The following is a 13,001-nucleotide window of genomic DNA, read 5'->3' on the forward strand; positions in this document are numbered from 1 at the left end:
TTAGGCCACCAAAAAACGTACCACTAATGGCATGGTGATGACGACTTTTATTGCCGATGGAGGTACGAATCTGGAACGTTCCATAATAGTCAATATGAATGACGACATTTTTCAATACGAATCATGAACGTCGTTGCAGTGTGGATCACGTAACCTCTAATGTTCGAAACAGAAAGTACCATGTACGTCTGTGTCGTGCGCTGTGTGCATGATAACCGCGCATGCGCTGGCTTCGCAGTTTTCGTAGGCGGCAAGGTGGAAGATTACCTTATATCTAGTTGCACCATGTCTTTTCTCGTAGTGAAAGAAAATTCTTGAAATTGTTCGAAATAAGGAAAATCAAATATGAAACAGGTTAGTATATTTTAATAGTATACAAGAGGACCTCATTATGTCCAGTGCACGTGCATACTTCATACTGTTGCACTACGTATGAAAATGATTTTATTACATGAAGAAGTGGTAATAGAACACGCAAGAGACCCAGATCATATTGTATTCACAGTCCAATATGAAGTGTGAATACAACATGATCTGGGTCTCTTCCGTGTTCTATTACTACTTCTACATGTAATAAAATCATTTTTATACATAGTGCAACAGTAAGAAGCATCCACGTGCACGTGACATGCGATATGTGTTTCAAATGCCCCACATATACTCATACAAAATGTACAAGGGCACATTATTATTCTTCGCATACCATATAAAAAAAACACATTCTTAGAAGAACATCTGTAAGTACAAGGGCCATTTTAAGAATGCAATAAAAATTAGGGAGGGAGTACCAAGCGAAAAAGCGCACATATAGCCCGAAGTACAAGGGCTATATTATTGTTAATCACGAAATATAAAGGTGTGGAAATGTTAATGCCTACAATGACCTACTGAGCAACATAGAAGTGCTTACCGCCAACGTGCTGAAATTTTAATACATTAAACTATCAATCAACAGAAAAAATCACTTATTATCTCCAATACAAGATCTGCAATACAAGATTTTAAAGCACAAATCTAAAAAAAGATTAAGATCGCACATTTACTTCACGATCCACGCACTTTACTTACTTACACGTACAAATATCACCATTTTGATCTTCTTCCTACCGTACTGCCACCTGCAGAACACAAAGCACAAGCTCCGTCAATATACGCAGAACCAAAACAAAAAAAAAAAAAAATGGCACCCCCATGTAGGCCGAACCTCTGTGTAGAACTGCAGGACGTTATACGGCCCGCAAGAAATCCCGAAACTGCAAATTACCAATAAACGAAAGTAAAAAAAAAAAAAAAAAAAAAAAAAAACCGCGAGCTTAGAAAAACCTCTACGGAATGAGCCCAAACCTTCACGAAACAACCCTTGAAAACAACCCTTCAAAAATCGGTAATCAATCACGGTAGACCTGCTACTACTGCATACAACTCTAAAACAGTTGAAGAGAGTTCACCGAGCATCAAAATAAACAAGTTGTACGATCCCAAAAGTGAAATACATACGTTGTTCTTTATATTCGTACCAGCACAAAAGTGAACGACACTCGCTTTTTTACCCCATTTTTAAGTTCCTAGATGTTCAGTGAATAATCTGTAAAAGACTGCACTTCGTGCGTCCTCGGGAAGTAACGAGGCACTGTCGTATACTATATCCGAAGTTTTTTTTTAGTCATGTTACCGGTCATTCTTAAGATGACAGTCTCGCCACTCGTGCTTGATCATCCCTACCAACAAATGCTACTTCTGCATGTACAGATGATGAAACCGAAGAAAACTGTTGCGGAAAACAGATTCTTCCATATGCATAATCTCTGATGAACATAGACAGAATCAGTTTCCTCCGCTTGTTTTCCTCGCTTGTATCACCTGTAAACACAGAAAAAATAACATATGCGGGTAGAGATAAAGCAGAAAACATTATTAGTACCTTGCTCACATACACCACTAAACATTAGTACAAGGGAAGAATATGGCAGAAGTTTGCTTTAAGCAGAACACTCATAGGCTCACATATAGGAATATTTGAATCTATTTTTCTTAAGTACAAGGGTAAAAATATTACTAAATACCATTCCTTTCATCATCATTAAAGAGAACTAACCAGCTTAACCTGACCCAAAAGAAGGAAAGTTCTAGAACGCTGGCCCCCTGTTACAAGAACACTGGCTTAAACAAGGTTTTCGTAAAAAAAAAAAATAAAAAATAAATAAATAAAGTCCAAAATAATGTTAATTTAAATTTGATTAGAGGTTGGGGTTAAGTGCTGTATCGCCGGACCAATTTTAGGAAATTTACCGGGTCAATTGGAGAATTTATTTAAGTTTGTGAAGAGGAATGAGTGAATAACATAAGTAAAATAGTAAAACTGAATAAAGTTGCCGTTTTTTTGGTTGTGTTTGATGTAAGCGGCACTGTATTTGGAGGCGGAAGGACTATTTCGCGGAGAGGTGCATTTCTTATGATATAGTAGCACGAAAGGCATGGCGTTGGGGAAGAAATAAGAGAATGTGGAGGGCTATTTAGGGGAGTATTTATTTAAGGAAAAGAAACCCCAGGAAATTGTTGTACACGATTTTTTTTTCCTGAAATTGGAAAAGTTTACAAGCCTCAGTTTTGAAGGTAAGTGACTCCTAACTGAACGGGAATGTATTTCTGCAGAATGTACAGAAGCTGTATTGTATGTTAACAAGTGAAGTGTTGTTAGTATGGAACGATGACAAGTGCTATTTAAATCTTTCTGACCGTCAAAACCCACATGTTGTCACTGCCCTCGCTTACGCGTATACCCACCTTCGCTGACACGCCTGCTTCCTTCGGACGCACCCCCTTGTTACGCTCGGGCTCTCCTGCTGCGCTTCTGCTCTGACTCGGTTAGATAGAATTCGTGCTTTTAGTGGCCACCTAGTACAGGTTGATTTGTTTTTTTGGACTGTAGTTTATATGCCCTTAATGTAAAGTAACGTCTTCTAATGTAAATTGATGTAATCCAACAGAATATAGCCGAATGCAGTATATTTTGGTGCATTTTTTCAGTTTTCAAAGTAGTCCGACGATATGGCACTAATACAGGAGGTTGAATATGTTAGGTAGGTTAAGTTAGTTAAGTTCGGTTAGTACCCCTTGTACAGGTAGGCGGGCCAGTGTTCTAGAAACCTTCCTCTGAAGACAGTAATAGGATCTGTTGTGCTCAAAGTAAACTCTTATTGAAATTAACAAAATAACACCATTCAGCGTCAAAATATAAGTTTCAAAATAGGGTTATTCCGCAACAGCACATGAATATGTGACCATAACAAGAGCAAGTAATTTCCAAATCACTTTTGGAATTTGAGAGGCATTTTATATTTCTCACTCAGACGTTTCGAGTGGTCTGAGGTTTTACTTTCTAGATTACGTCATGAGTTTTTTCTTTTTTGTCACAGGTACATGGATATAGGCAGTTGTAGAAACGTCAACAACATATACTCTCTGAAAAAGATAGTTTGTGAATTTTTTGTTACTATTATTATTCCTGACAATCTCGGTACTATTTAAGCGATTCAACGACTTGTTTGTACTTTTCAGTTCCAAACGGAACGTCAGACGTATACTGGATAGATGCCGTCTCTGACTAAAAAAAATTGTAGTACAATCTACGCGAATTTTAAATTCCACATGAGCATTATAAATTTATCGCGGGAGTTTCCCGATTTGTATATAATTATGTACAAATTTTTTACTTGTGTAACTGTTTATCTTTTTGTCCTTCTGATATGACTCTTGACAATTACATTAACAACTAGGCCTATGTAAAGATCAATACAACGTATCTTTATAAAAAGTCCTTCGTGAGTGAGTCGGCAATCGCATTTATGACCAATTAGTCCCTGTTTCGTGTACAATTGGACAATTTCTCTTGGATGTAAGCCGAGACGCGGTTTGGATTCCGCTTTAAGCTTATGTGACCCCTTCCAGCATAACCTTGTTGTTGCATAATAACGCCAAGGCGAAATAAACTAATTTCTGTCCATATTTAATATAAATACGTAGAGTAAATTATTTAAACCAAAAAAAAAGGTTTAAACCAAAAAGCCTAGTTTTTTTGTTTTTTTCAATAAAAACCATGGTTTTTGCCAACTCTGATAAATAGTGAGTGGGTGTATCTAGCAACACTGGCCAGATTAGCTCCTCCTCTCATACAACTTTGCGAACGATGTAAATCAATGTTTGCGCCTACTAGTAAAGTTTACAATCGTAAACACGAAGTACAACCATGTTCAAATGCGGTCACATTATCCCTTGATTTTGCAGGATATTGAGAGTTCTAGCCATCCGGAAAGGCAGTAACGATATTATTTAAAGTGCATTGCATTTGATACAAGAACTAACTGTCGAGCTTAAAATACATAAGAGATTCGGCTTCATGTTTATGCATATGTACCTGCTTTTAAAACACCCAAGAGAATTCATTTACCATATACTTGACATTTTGCTCACTGTTTCACTCTTTTCCAGGGGCAATCATTAATATTTTTCCCTTTCTGTTTTCAGATGATATAGAGAAGGCAAGGTCATATGCAAAGAGATTGGAAGATTGTAGTGGCAGTGACATCACAGAGTCAGATGGAAACAACAAACGACCTCAGAGGAAATTAAAACCCGTGAACCTTTTTGAACCAAGCAGTATACCTCCCTTACTCTCAGCTGGCACTAGTGTGCCAGAGAAGAAAGCTACAAAAAGGAAACTTTTTGCCATTCAGGGAACGCCGATATTTGAGAACTTGGCTGATAAGGCGGGTAAGAGATATTTTAAAATTATTCTAAGCTGGATATACTTTTTGGCCGTATTGTTAAGAGGTTTTAGAAAGCAAGAAATTATGACAGATTTTGAACAGTGTTAGTGAAGCATAAAATTGAAAGATGACTTTCTGAAAGTTTATATATGTTCAAGCTAAATATAAAAGACAACTCAAGTACAAAATCCGTTAACTTTGCTTCTTTACCATGAAACCACATAATAATTATCGGAAATATTCATTCATTATTAACATACCTTCCAATAGTGGGGTCCTGGGTTCAACTTCTTGCGGGGCACACAAGAATCTGAACCAACGTTAAACTTTAGATGCCCCACAGCTCGTTTAGGACTGAAGGGGAGACTATTACTCATTTTTTTAAAATATTATCTATTGTTCCTATGAGTTGTCCTGTTATTGTCAACCTCGTAAGTAAGTTTGCTTTCTTTCTTTACAGCTCCTACAGCTGAACACTCATCATCTGTTTTCGTCGTGAGGGGAGAGGAGAGGATTGCGTCTGGAGACAGAGTGAGCAGTGAGTCGAGTAGATCCCCCACTGGTGACGTGTCTATTCTTGTAGCAGAAGTAAACTCATCGCCTTTCAGTTCGTTGTCTTCACGAACTTACAGCAGGCCAGAGGAAGATAACGCTGGCTTAGGTAAGATGATGATCTAAGGTTCACAACTGATATTTAATTATGCCCAATGACGTTAGAACTTCCATGCATTGTTCCTCTTTGCACTGAACTTGAATTTGATTTAACGTTTTTAAGCATCTATGACAGGCTGGGAAAGAGGATGTGGGAAGTTTGTCGACCAGGGCCAATTTTGGAAGGTACCATTCCGGCATTTGCCTAGTGTGACTGAGGGAATGTCTGGAAAAACCTCAATCAGGATGGGCGTCCTCTGGGATCTATCCTAGGACCTTCCGAATGGTAAGCTTACACTTTACCAAATGACCAAATGAGATATGACACATTGGTGCTACTTATTGTTTTCCTGTACCTATGCTTGCTTCTGTAAAAAAAAAAAAAAAACTTCGAATATTTTTTTAACATATTGATTGTTTTCGCGTAACTATTGTTTAATTTTCTGCTGTCTCATGGAAATTGTGCATAGATGTCTAACTGTATGTGTTTCTTTGCATGTAAATATTGTAACTAAACAATAATTCTTCTGTCTTCATATTTTGTCGCTATACTTTTCTTTTCCAATTTCATTATCCACTTATATACTTCACTCATCGCACATAAGCCTCCACTTCCTTGTACTTTTCTTGAAAAAAATCCTTCTACATTCTAGTGAAAACATTTTTTTTAAACTTTGAGCAAATTTTTACTAAATCAGTTTTCAAAATTATGAAACTAATGACTTAATTATTTGAAGTGTGGAAAATTGACATAAGCACCACTGTTATAATACCTGTAGAAATATTTAATGTTGAGTATTGTTATTGATCTAAAATAAAATACCATGTTTATGACCTAAAGAAAAGGATATTCATGAGATATGATAACTTTGCCAATTTCAAATATTAAATTTGTACTAACTTGCCGTAATTAACACATCCTACTGTATGGTTTTAATGCAGGGGCCATAGCTCAGTTGGTAGAACACTGGCTTCGCATTCGGAAGATCGAGGGTTTGCGCCCACCGGCCAGTCATCGTGACTCAGGATTTTCCAGTGTTTTCTCTCAGTCGCACCAGTTAAATAGCGGGATGGTACCCCCAAAACTAGGCCCTGGCCGACAACCTTCCCATGTTCTCCCCTACCCCATCCCGACCTGTGACGAAGATGCTTAAAAACATTAAATCGAATTCCAATTTAATCTATTGGTTTTAATTTTCTTTTACTACAACACATGTTTGTTTTCCTAAAGATTTCGCCAACTTTTAGAAACTAATATTCAGTTTGTATTCCACCGTTATTAAATTTCCGATGTGTACATTGTATGTTTTCACTTATCATACTTTCTTTTTCGTACGAAAGTACATCTTCAACATCTTTATCTCAAGTCAACTTTTGCATTGTACTTGATCACTTCAGTTAACCATTTACATTAGCGAGTGCCATCTATACTGGTCTAGGATGTATTGTTCTGTTAAAGCCCAATAGTTGGTAAGCAATTCTGTATAGCAATTTGATTTGTATTACAGAGATTTGTTCTATCTGACACTGAAGTCTTTCCCGCCTGATTTTCCATTTCAGATCTACAAAAGAAGCTCCTGTCTTACCTCATAGAAATTAGACAGCAGAATGTCCACATTTACAGCTTACTGGAGAAAGTGAACAGCAAGCTTTCTTCAGACATCCAGCGTATACCAATTTGCAACCTACCAGTGGATTTCCCTTTGAAAACACAAGGAGATGTGGAAAAGTTAGAAGAGTTCCTGAAAGACGACCAACATTTCTCACACGTGGTAAGCTTGTATTCTCACTTCTACGTACCTGTGTTTCATACGTCTTCATAGGTGAAAGTTAAAGAATTCAAAAGCAGCGGAATTAAGGATAGTAGGTAAAAAGAAAAGTCATGGGTAGTTAAGAGAAAGTGATGCAGTATATAGCTGTTAAATGATTTTGTTTCCACACTTCGTCATTGTTTATAGTGAAATGTCTTCTTCATTTTTCCTGCTAGTAAAATAAATTATGGCATGAAATATTGGAGAAAGTCTGTTGTCGAATGGTAGGAGACCAGTTAAATAGCGAGTAAATTTCCCACACAAGTTACATTCCTACAGGTTCAGCAAGATTTTCAACCTAAATCCATACCACTGCGAGCGCGCGGCTTCGAAGACTCAACAGCTGATATGAAAGACAAGAATTCGGGAATTTTTCCGATCTAAATCCCGTGTTTGTTTCAATTTTGCACAGCTTGTATTATTTCTCGACTGCTTTTTTTTTTTTTTTTTTTTTTTTCAAGAAAATTGTACGAGAAGGCTCAAATCACTTGAAGGTTATCATTTTAAGTACATTTTTGTAGGTGGATTTTTTTTTGGTTTTATTGTGAAATTTAACCGAAGAAACGCACTTTTTTTGGGGGGGGGACTATGGACTGTTGATGTTCATGCAACATATACGAGTGTCTTTATTATACTGGGTTTCCTGTTCTGCGTTCATGTCTGTCTGGTTTCCCTAGATGTCGCCTTGGACACTTCGTCAGGTGACCTTCGGTAGAATGCGGCGAGTGTCCAGCATAACATACACTGTAATACCACATTAGCTAAAGGAACAGTTTACGGTGCATACAGTTACTGACATAACCATATCATGTTTAGTATGGACCACTGTGATCGGAATATTGCAATCTCGTAGTTTACAGTGTAATTGTCGATGGCACATTCGCTGCGCATTTTTGTCATGTACATGTAAGCCTCTTACAAGCAAACCAAACCTTTGTTGCAATAGCGATCGCAACTTGCGCTGATTCCCTTGTCAACTTGAGAACGCTTCAGTGTGGAAAAACAACAAGAACTGCGTTGTGCTAGCTACTTGTCACTTTTTTCTTCGTGGTATCATGTATGTTGCGCAACGGCAAATGTAAAAATATTCAATCTCCATGATGCAAAGGGAGTAGTTGGAAGAAAAGGCAGACTTTGTGTGTAAACCGCTACTACTACAGCGTTGTTCGCACTCACTTGAAATAGCAAATCCAGCCTGGTACTAAAAATTCCTAGAAAAGTCAGGGAATTTGATAGTTTGTTTAGAATTCATTTAGCAGGTATTTCTTATGTAATGAAAAATGTTTCAAAGAGGTGAACAACTATTGCTACTGATGTCAGCAGTTCAATATTTCCACTTTTAAGAAAGCATAGCAGGGCATTCCTGGCATAATGCATGAAGTTGCTTGACTTCTGCATTTCTAATTTTCTTCTATAGTTTATTTTTTAGTAATGACAGAAAAAATTAGAAAGATTTTAGACTTTTTTCTTACAGAATTCTTTTTTTTTGGGGGGGTGATTTCAGTGTTAGTTTTATAGTGATGTATAATTCTTGAAAATAGATCATCCCTGCCCTGTTGCTAAATGAATATACTTGCTTTTGTTGTTACGTTAGCCTCTAGAGATGAGACGATTCAGATTCCCGGAACGAAAGTTAACATTAGACAGTTTTTTCTTGTTTCCATCAGTAACCCCTTTATTTTTCAATTATTATTATTTTCTAAAAGTTTAAAGAACAATCTATTTTCATTCTCCACATATGAAAAGAGACAATATTTTTTTCTTTAAAATAATCAAATACAACATGAGTAGTTCCTTTCAAATATATGAGTACGTAGTGTTGCATTTGCTGTCATTTTTCTTTCGCACTTCTTGTTTTAACAAGTTACGAAATATATTATAAAGAAAATGAAATTGAACAAAATGGGAAGAAAAATCGCATTATGTGGAGAATCTGCAACGATAGGGCTAAGGGAGACGATGAAGGATGATAAAGGTGAAGGATGAATGAAATGGTGGAATGAGAAAGTGGGATGAAACGGGAGTACCCCGAGAAAACCCACGAGCACGGTATCGTCCACCACGAATTCACATGGTGGGGCTGGGAATCGAACCCGGGACCTGTAGAACCAGAGATGAGCGTTCTACCACTGAGCCATCGTGCCTCCCTATCGGTTTCGAGTTGTAGGACCTTCGCTTGTAATATCGTTCCTCTCCAAAATTCAAATGAAATTTACAAATACAACAATATTACAACAAAGATTTAGGTACCAAGTCAAACCACTGTTGCAGTAGCATGAAGCATTTTGTAAGACGTAATAGTCAGTGCATTCGATACATTGCTTGCGGTTTACAAGACCAAGGTAGCTTCAGATAGGCTGTGCATCTGTATCTGAGAATCTGCAAATCGAAATGCGGTTTGCCTGTGTGCATTACGGCTTACGGATTTGCCCCAGTAGATTTTATTTGCCTCTCCTGAAAAAAATTTATCTGGTGCATTAGCGCGTTTTGATCCGGAGGTCCTTATTTGATCTTAACATTAACAGCAGACTTGTCAAAATATTGTCAAGAAGAAAGAAAATCACGGAGGACAGTAACGACCGGAGAGCAATAATAGAAGATTAATCTCTCTTGAACGACCCCTATTAGCGCTATGTAGGTGGTGTGGCACCTAACTCGATCCAGTCAGGTCATTTCGGAAAATATAATTCTCTCACAACCAAGGTGCTCGTTTGAGTAGGGATCAAAAGTATTTGGTGGATGTGGTTTTTCTTATTCTGTCAAAATTTATCCTACAGATCTGGCTATATGCAATCGCTGAGTGAAAACGCGAAACGTGTTCGAGAGTTTGTTTACACAATGAGACCTTTACACAGCCATAATGGAATTCATTCATTATGAGAGTGGATACTATATTCAGGTTCCCCATTGAAGTGCAACACTCAATTATAAGGATCCAGCTCGACACATTCACCAGTTCATTATGACCTTTAGGTGCTTGGATAAAATTCATGTCTTCTCTTTCTCACCACAACCATAGTTTTGTGGACAACATGGAAAATTTTACAACTTTTCTCTTACTTGGCAGAGATGTTTTATAATTTGGTATGTTTTTTTCTTTGTAAGCGCGTCAAAATATTCTATCCTGATCTTCCTTTTGCTGGTTTCGCTTCCGCCTTTCCCTCTATCAAGTTGAGTTACATTAACATAATTTATCTAAATATTTCTTACACATTTAAAAAAATATTTGAAGCATATATTTAAATGATATGCAAATAATGATTTTCTCTCTTTTTCTACTTACCATTATATCTTTTCTTTTTAGGAGCAGCACGAAAGCATGACCCAAACTCTACCGAACGAACTTTAGAGGACACAATTAAGACGTGGCTGAAGCATGCCCCACAACGTTTCTCGAAACAAATGGTTCAGAGAAGTAGTCAGTGAAGTTTTTGTTCATGAACTGCTTTTTGTTGGAAAGTGCTTTCACATTTATACTTGTTTGTACATTAGTTACATTTACATTTAATGTGCTTTCACTTTTTTACTTTTTTATATATTGGTTACATTTACATTGTAACATGTTTAGAGTAGTTTCATATAGGCAGCTAAGAAGAAGAATTGCCGGTCAATTGAATGAGGCATTCAGTGAAATTCTTGGCTCTGGCAATTCCTCTTCTAAGCAGCCTGGTGAAGATTGTCCCAACGCGATAAATAGTTCATCTTCAGAGGATGAAATATTTTGGGATGAATGCCAGGAAGCTGACCCAGAAAGGAGTACAGAAGAGACTTCAGGCCAAATTCCAAATACTGTCTGCACGCCCATAAATTCTGACGAGGAATTGAAATCCTTCTTGTGCACCTGGTCTCTGAAATACAGAATTAGTCACGAGGCCTTAAGTTCATTGTTGAGAGGACTTCATACATTGCACGCGTCTTTACCAACAGATGCTAGAACTTTATTAAGAACCCCAAGGGAAAAAATACACAAGAAGATTCTTGAAAATGGAGAGTATCTCCATATTGGACTTGAAAGCTGCCTGCTGGAGAAGGTATCTGTCAAGGTAAATCTGTCAAGGAGAAGGTAAAGTTTTGCCTCAGTTTTTTAAATTGCACTCTAGGTAAACTGGAAATTAATTTTCATGCATTAATGTGCATTTCTTATTTCAATAATCAGTACATTTTTAAAAAAAAACAAATGCTACTGGTAGATTCAGGTTTGTGTGCGGACACTTTCAGGACATTGCTTTATCCAAAAAGTGTCTACAATCATGTATTAAGTCATTAATAGCATTTTGTTTAAAACTAATTGTACTCATTATTGAAGCACAAAACGAGCCAAAATTACTTACTGTTTTGCTGCCCTGATATTTAAATAATAGACGTAACCCGAAAATGGAGCGAAAGCCTAGTGATATTCAGCCATAAGGTTACCCATTGAGTGGTGTTTAGAAACGGGTGAAAAAGGTTTCCCTCTGAAATTGGTAAAATTAATATTAATTTTTGTACTTACTTGTTACTTTTCCTTCTAAATTCTATATCAGTTTTCTTTCTAAGCTAAAATTATAAAGGTAAGGAAACCTAAGTATTGAACACGCTGCGTGGATAACATAATTTATACTTACGGCAGGATCCACGCTGATTAAAAACACTTTTAGAAAAATAGTAAAGAAAAAAACGAGCAGCTGCCCTTCTGGCATTAGCATTGGTCTACTCTCTTAGTCCAGACCAATGCTAGCAGCCATGCCATTGGTCTGGACTAGAAGCAGATGCTAGTGTTTTTTTTTTAATATATATTTTATTCATTAATCGCCTACATTTCCACCACCTGAGGACGATTTCAGGAGAAAATCGAAAAGCATTGTGGACTTTAGCTTTTTAAAGTGTTTTTAACCAGCGTGGATTCTGCCGTAAGCAAGGAAACCTGTTCTATTTATAAGTTAAAAGAGCTTGCAGTGGACAGCTTTGACCAACATTACTCTTCTATGTGCTCCTCATTCTTTATGTTATTATTATTATTATTAAGTGAACATTATGGTTGAGCAACCACATAGTATTTGACGTTTTCTTTATATAAAGAGTGTAATATCTTTTGGTGATCAGTGTGTGAGGTCAAAAATCGAGAGAGCTTTGTTTTCATGATTCCCTCCACTCCCTAAAAGCAAACATCATGTATAAAGAATATGTAAGTTTGAAGCTGCCCTTATGTGTTTCGCAAAAGCACTTGCAAATTAATATTTGTATGCACGTATATTGTTTTTTCTTTTGTTTGTTTCCTGAACGTTAGGGTATCTCTGTAACTTTAACAAACACATGTGTATGAGTTTGATACAGTAAAACCACTTGCAATATTGTAGTATGTGTTCCAAAATTAAATCAGTGCATAAAAACATTAAGTTATTTCATTTTGTACAAAGGTATTCACCAACAGAACCCATAGTTATCTCAATCAACTCACAATTCCTATTTTTGTACCAGAAGACCTGAAACCTCCTTTCATCTAACATTGATTGGGATTGCGGTTGACGTAACTTTCATCAACCTTAGAAGTTCCTTCGTTAGTACTCTCAAATAAATGAGTAGTTTCGGACAGAGTCGATCCATTTGTTGTGGGTCAAATTAGTTGGCTGGGAATAGTTTATGCTAATACTTCATTGCATGGGTTTACGAGCCATGGAAAGTTCAATTCTGACCCAAAATCCATGCAATGAAGCACGAAAATAAATGGACCCTACCTACCCATTTTGACTCATAACCCATTAGTCGAATCCGTTCCAAATCCACCCATATATTT

At 36.9% G+C, this 13,001-nt stretch overlaps 1 protein-coding gene across 1 annotated transcript; it reads left to right on the forward strand.

Moving 5' to 3' along the window:
* The first annotated feature begins 31 nt into the window (after positions 1-31).
* On the forward strand, positions 32-12,702 carry LOC145689730 (uncharacterized). Its single transcript, XM_081763931.1, has 6 exons — positions 32-62; positions 2,497-2,613; positions 4,525-4,770; positions 5,227-5,427; positions 6,978-7,189; positions 10,533-12,702. The coding sequence occupies exons 1-6, from the start codon at positions 32-34 to the stop codon at positions 10,575-10,577; spliced, it is 852 nt and encodes a 283-aa protein (XP_081620057.1). The 3' UTR covers positions 10,578-12,702.
* The last annotated feature ends 299 nt before the right edge of the window (positions 12,703-13,001 follow it).

Source organism: Thermobia domestica, chromosome 7, assembly GCF_964235325.1.
Source record: "Thermobia domestica chromosome 7, izTheDome1.hap1.1, whole genome shotgun sequence".
In the NCBI taxonomy this organism is placed as follows: Eukaryota; Metazoa; Arthropoda; class Insecta; order Zygentoma; family Lepismatidae; genus Thermobia; species Thermobia domestica.

Coding starts and splice junctions, on each gene's coding strand:
- LOC145689730 (XM_081763931.1), top strand. CDS start 32: ATGGTGATGACGACTTTTATTGCCGATGGAG. Junction 2,614..4,524: donor TACAAGCCTCAGTTTTGAAG/GTAAGTGACTCC, acceptor TTCTGTTTTCAG/ATGATATAGAGAAGGCAAGG. Junction 5,428..6,977: donor GGAAGATAACGCTGGCTTAG/GTAAGATGATGA, acceptor TTTCCATTTCAG/ATCTACAAAAGAAGCTCCTG.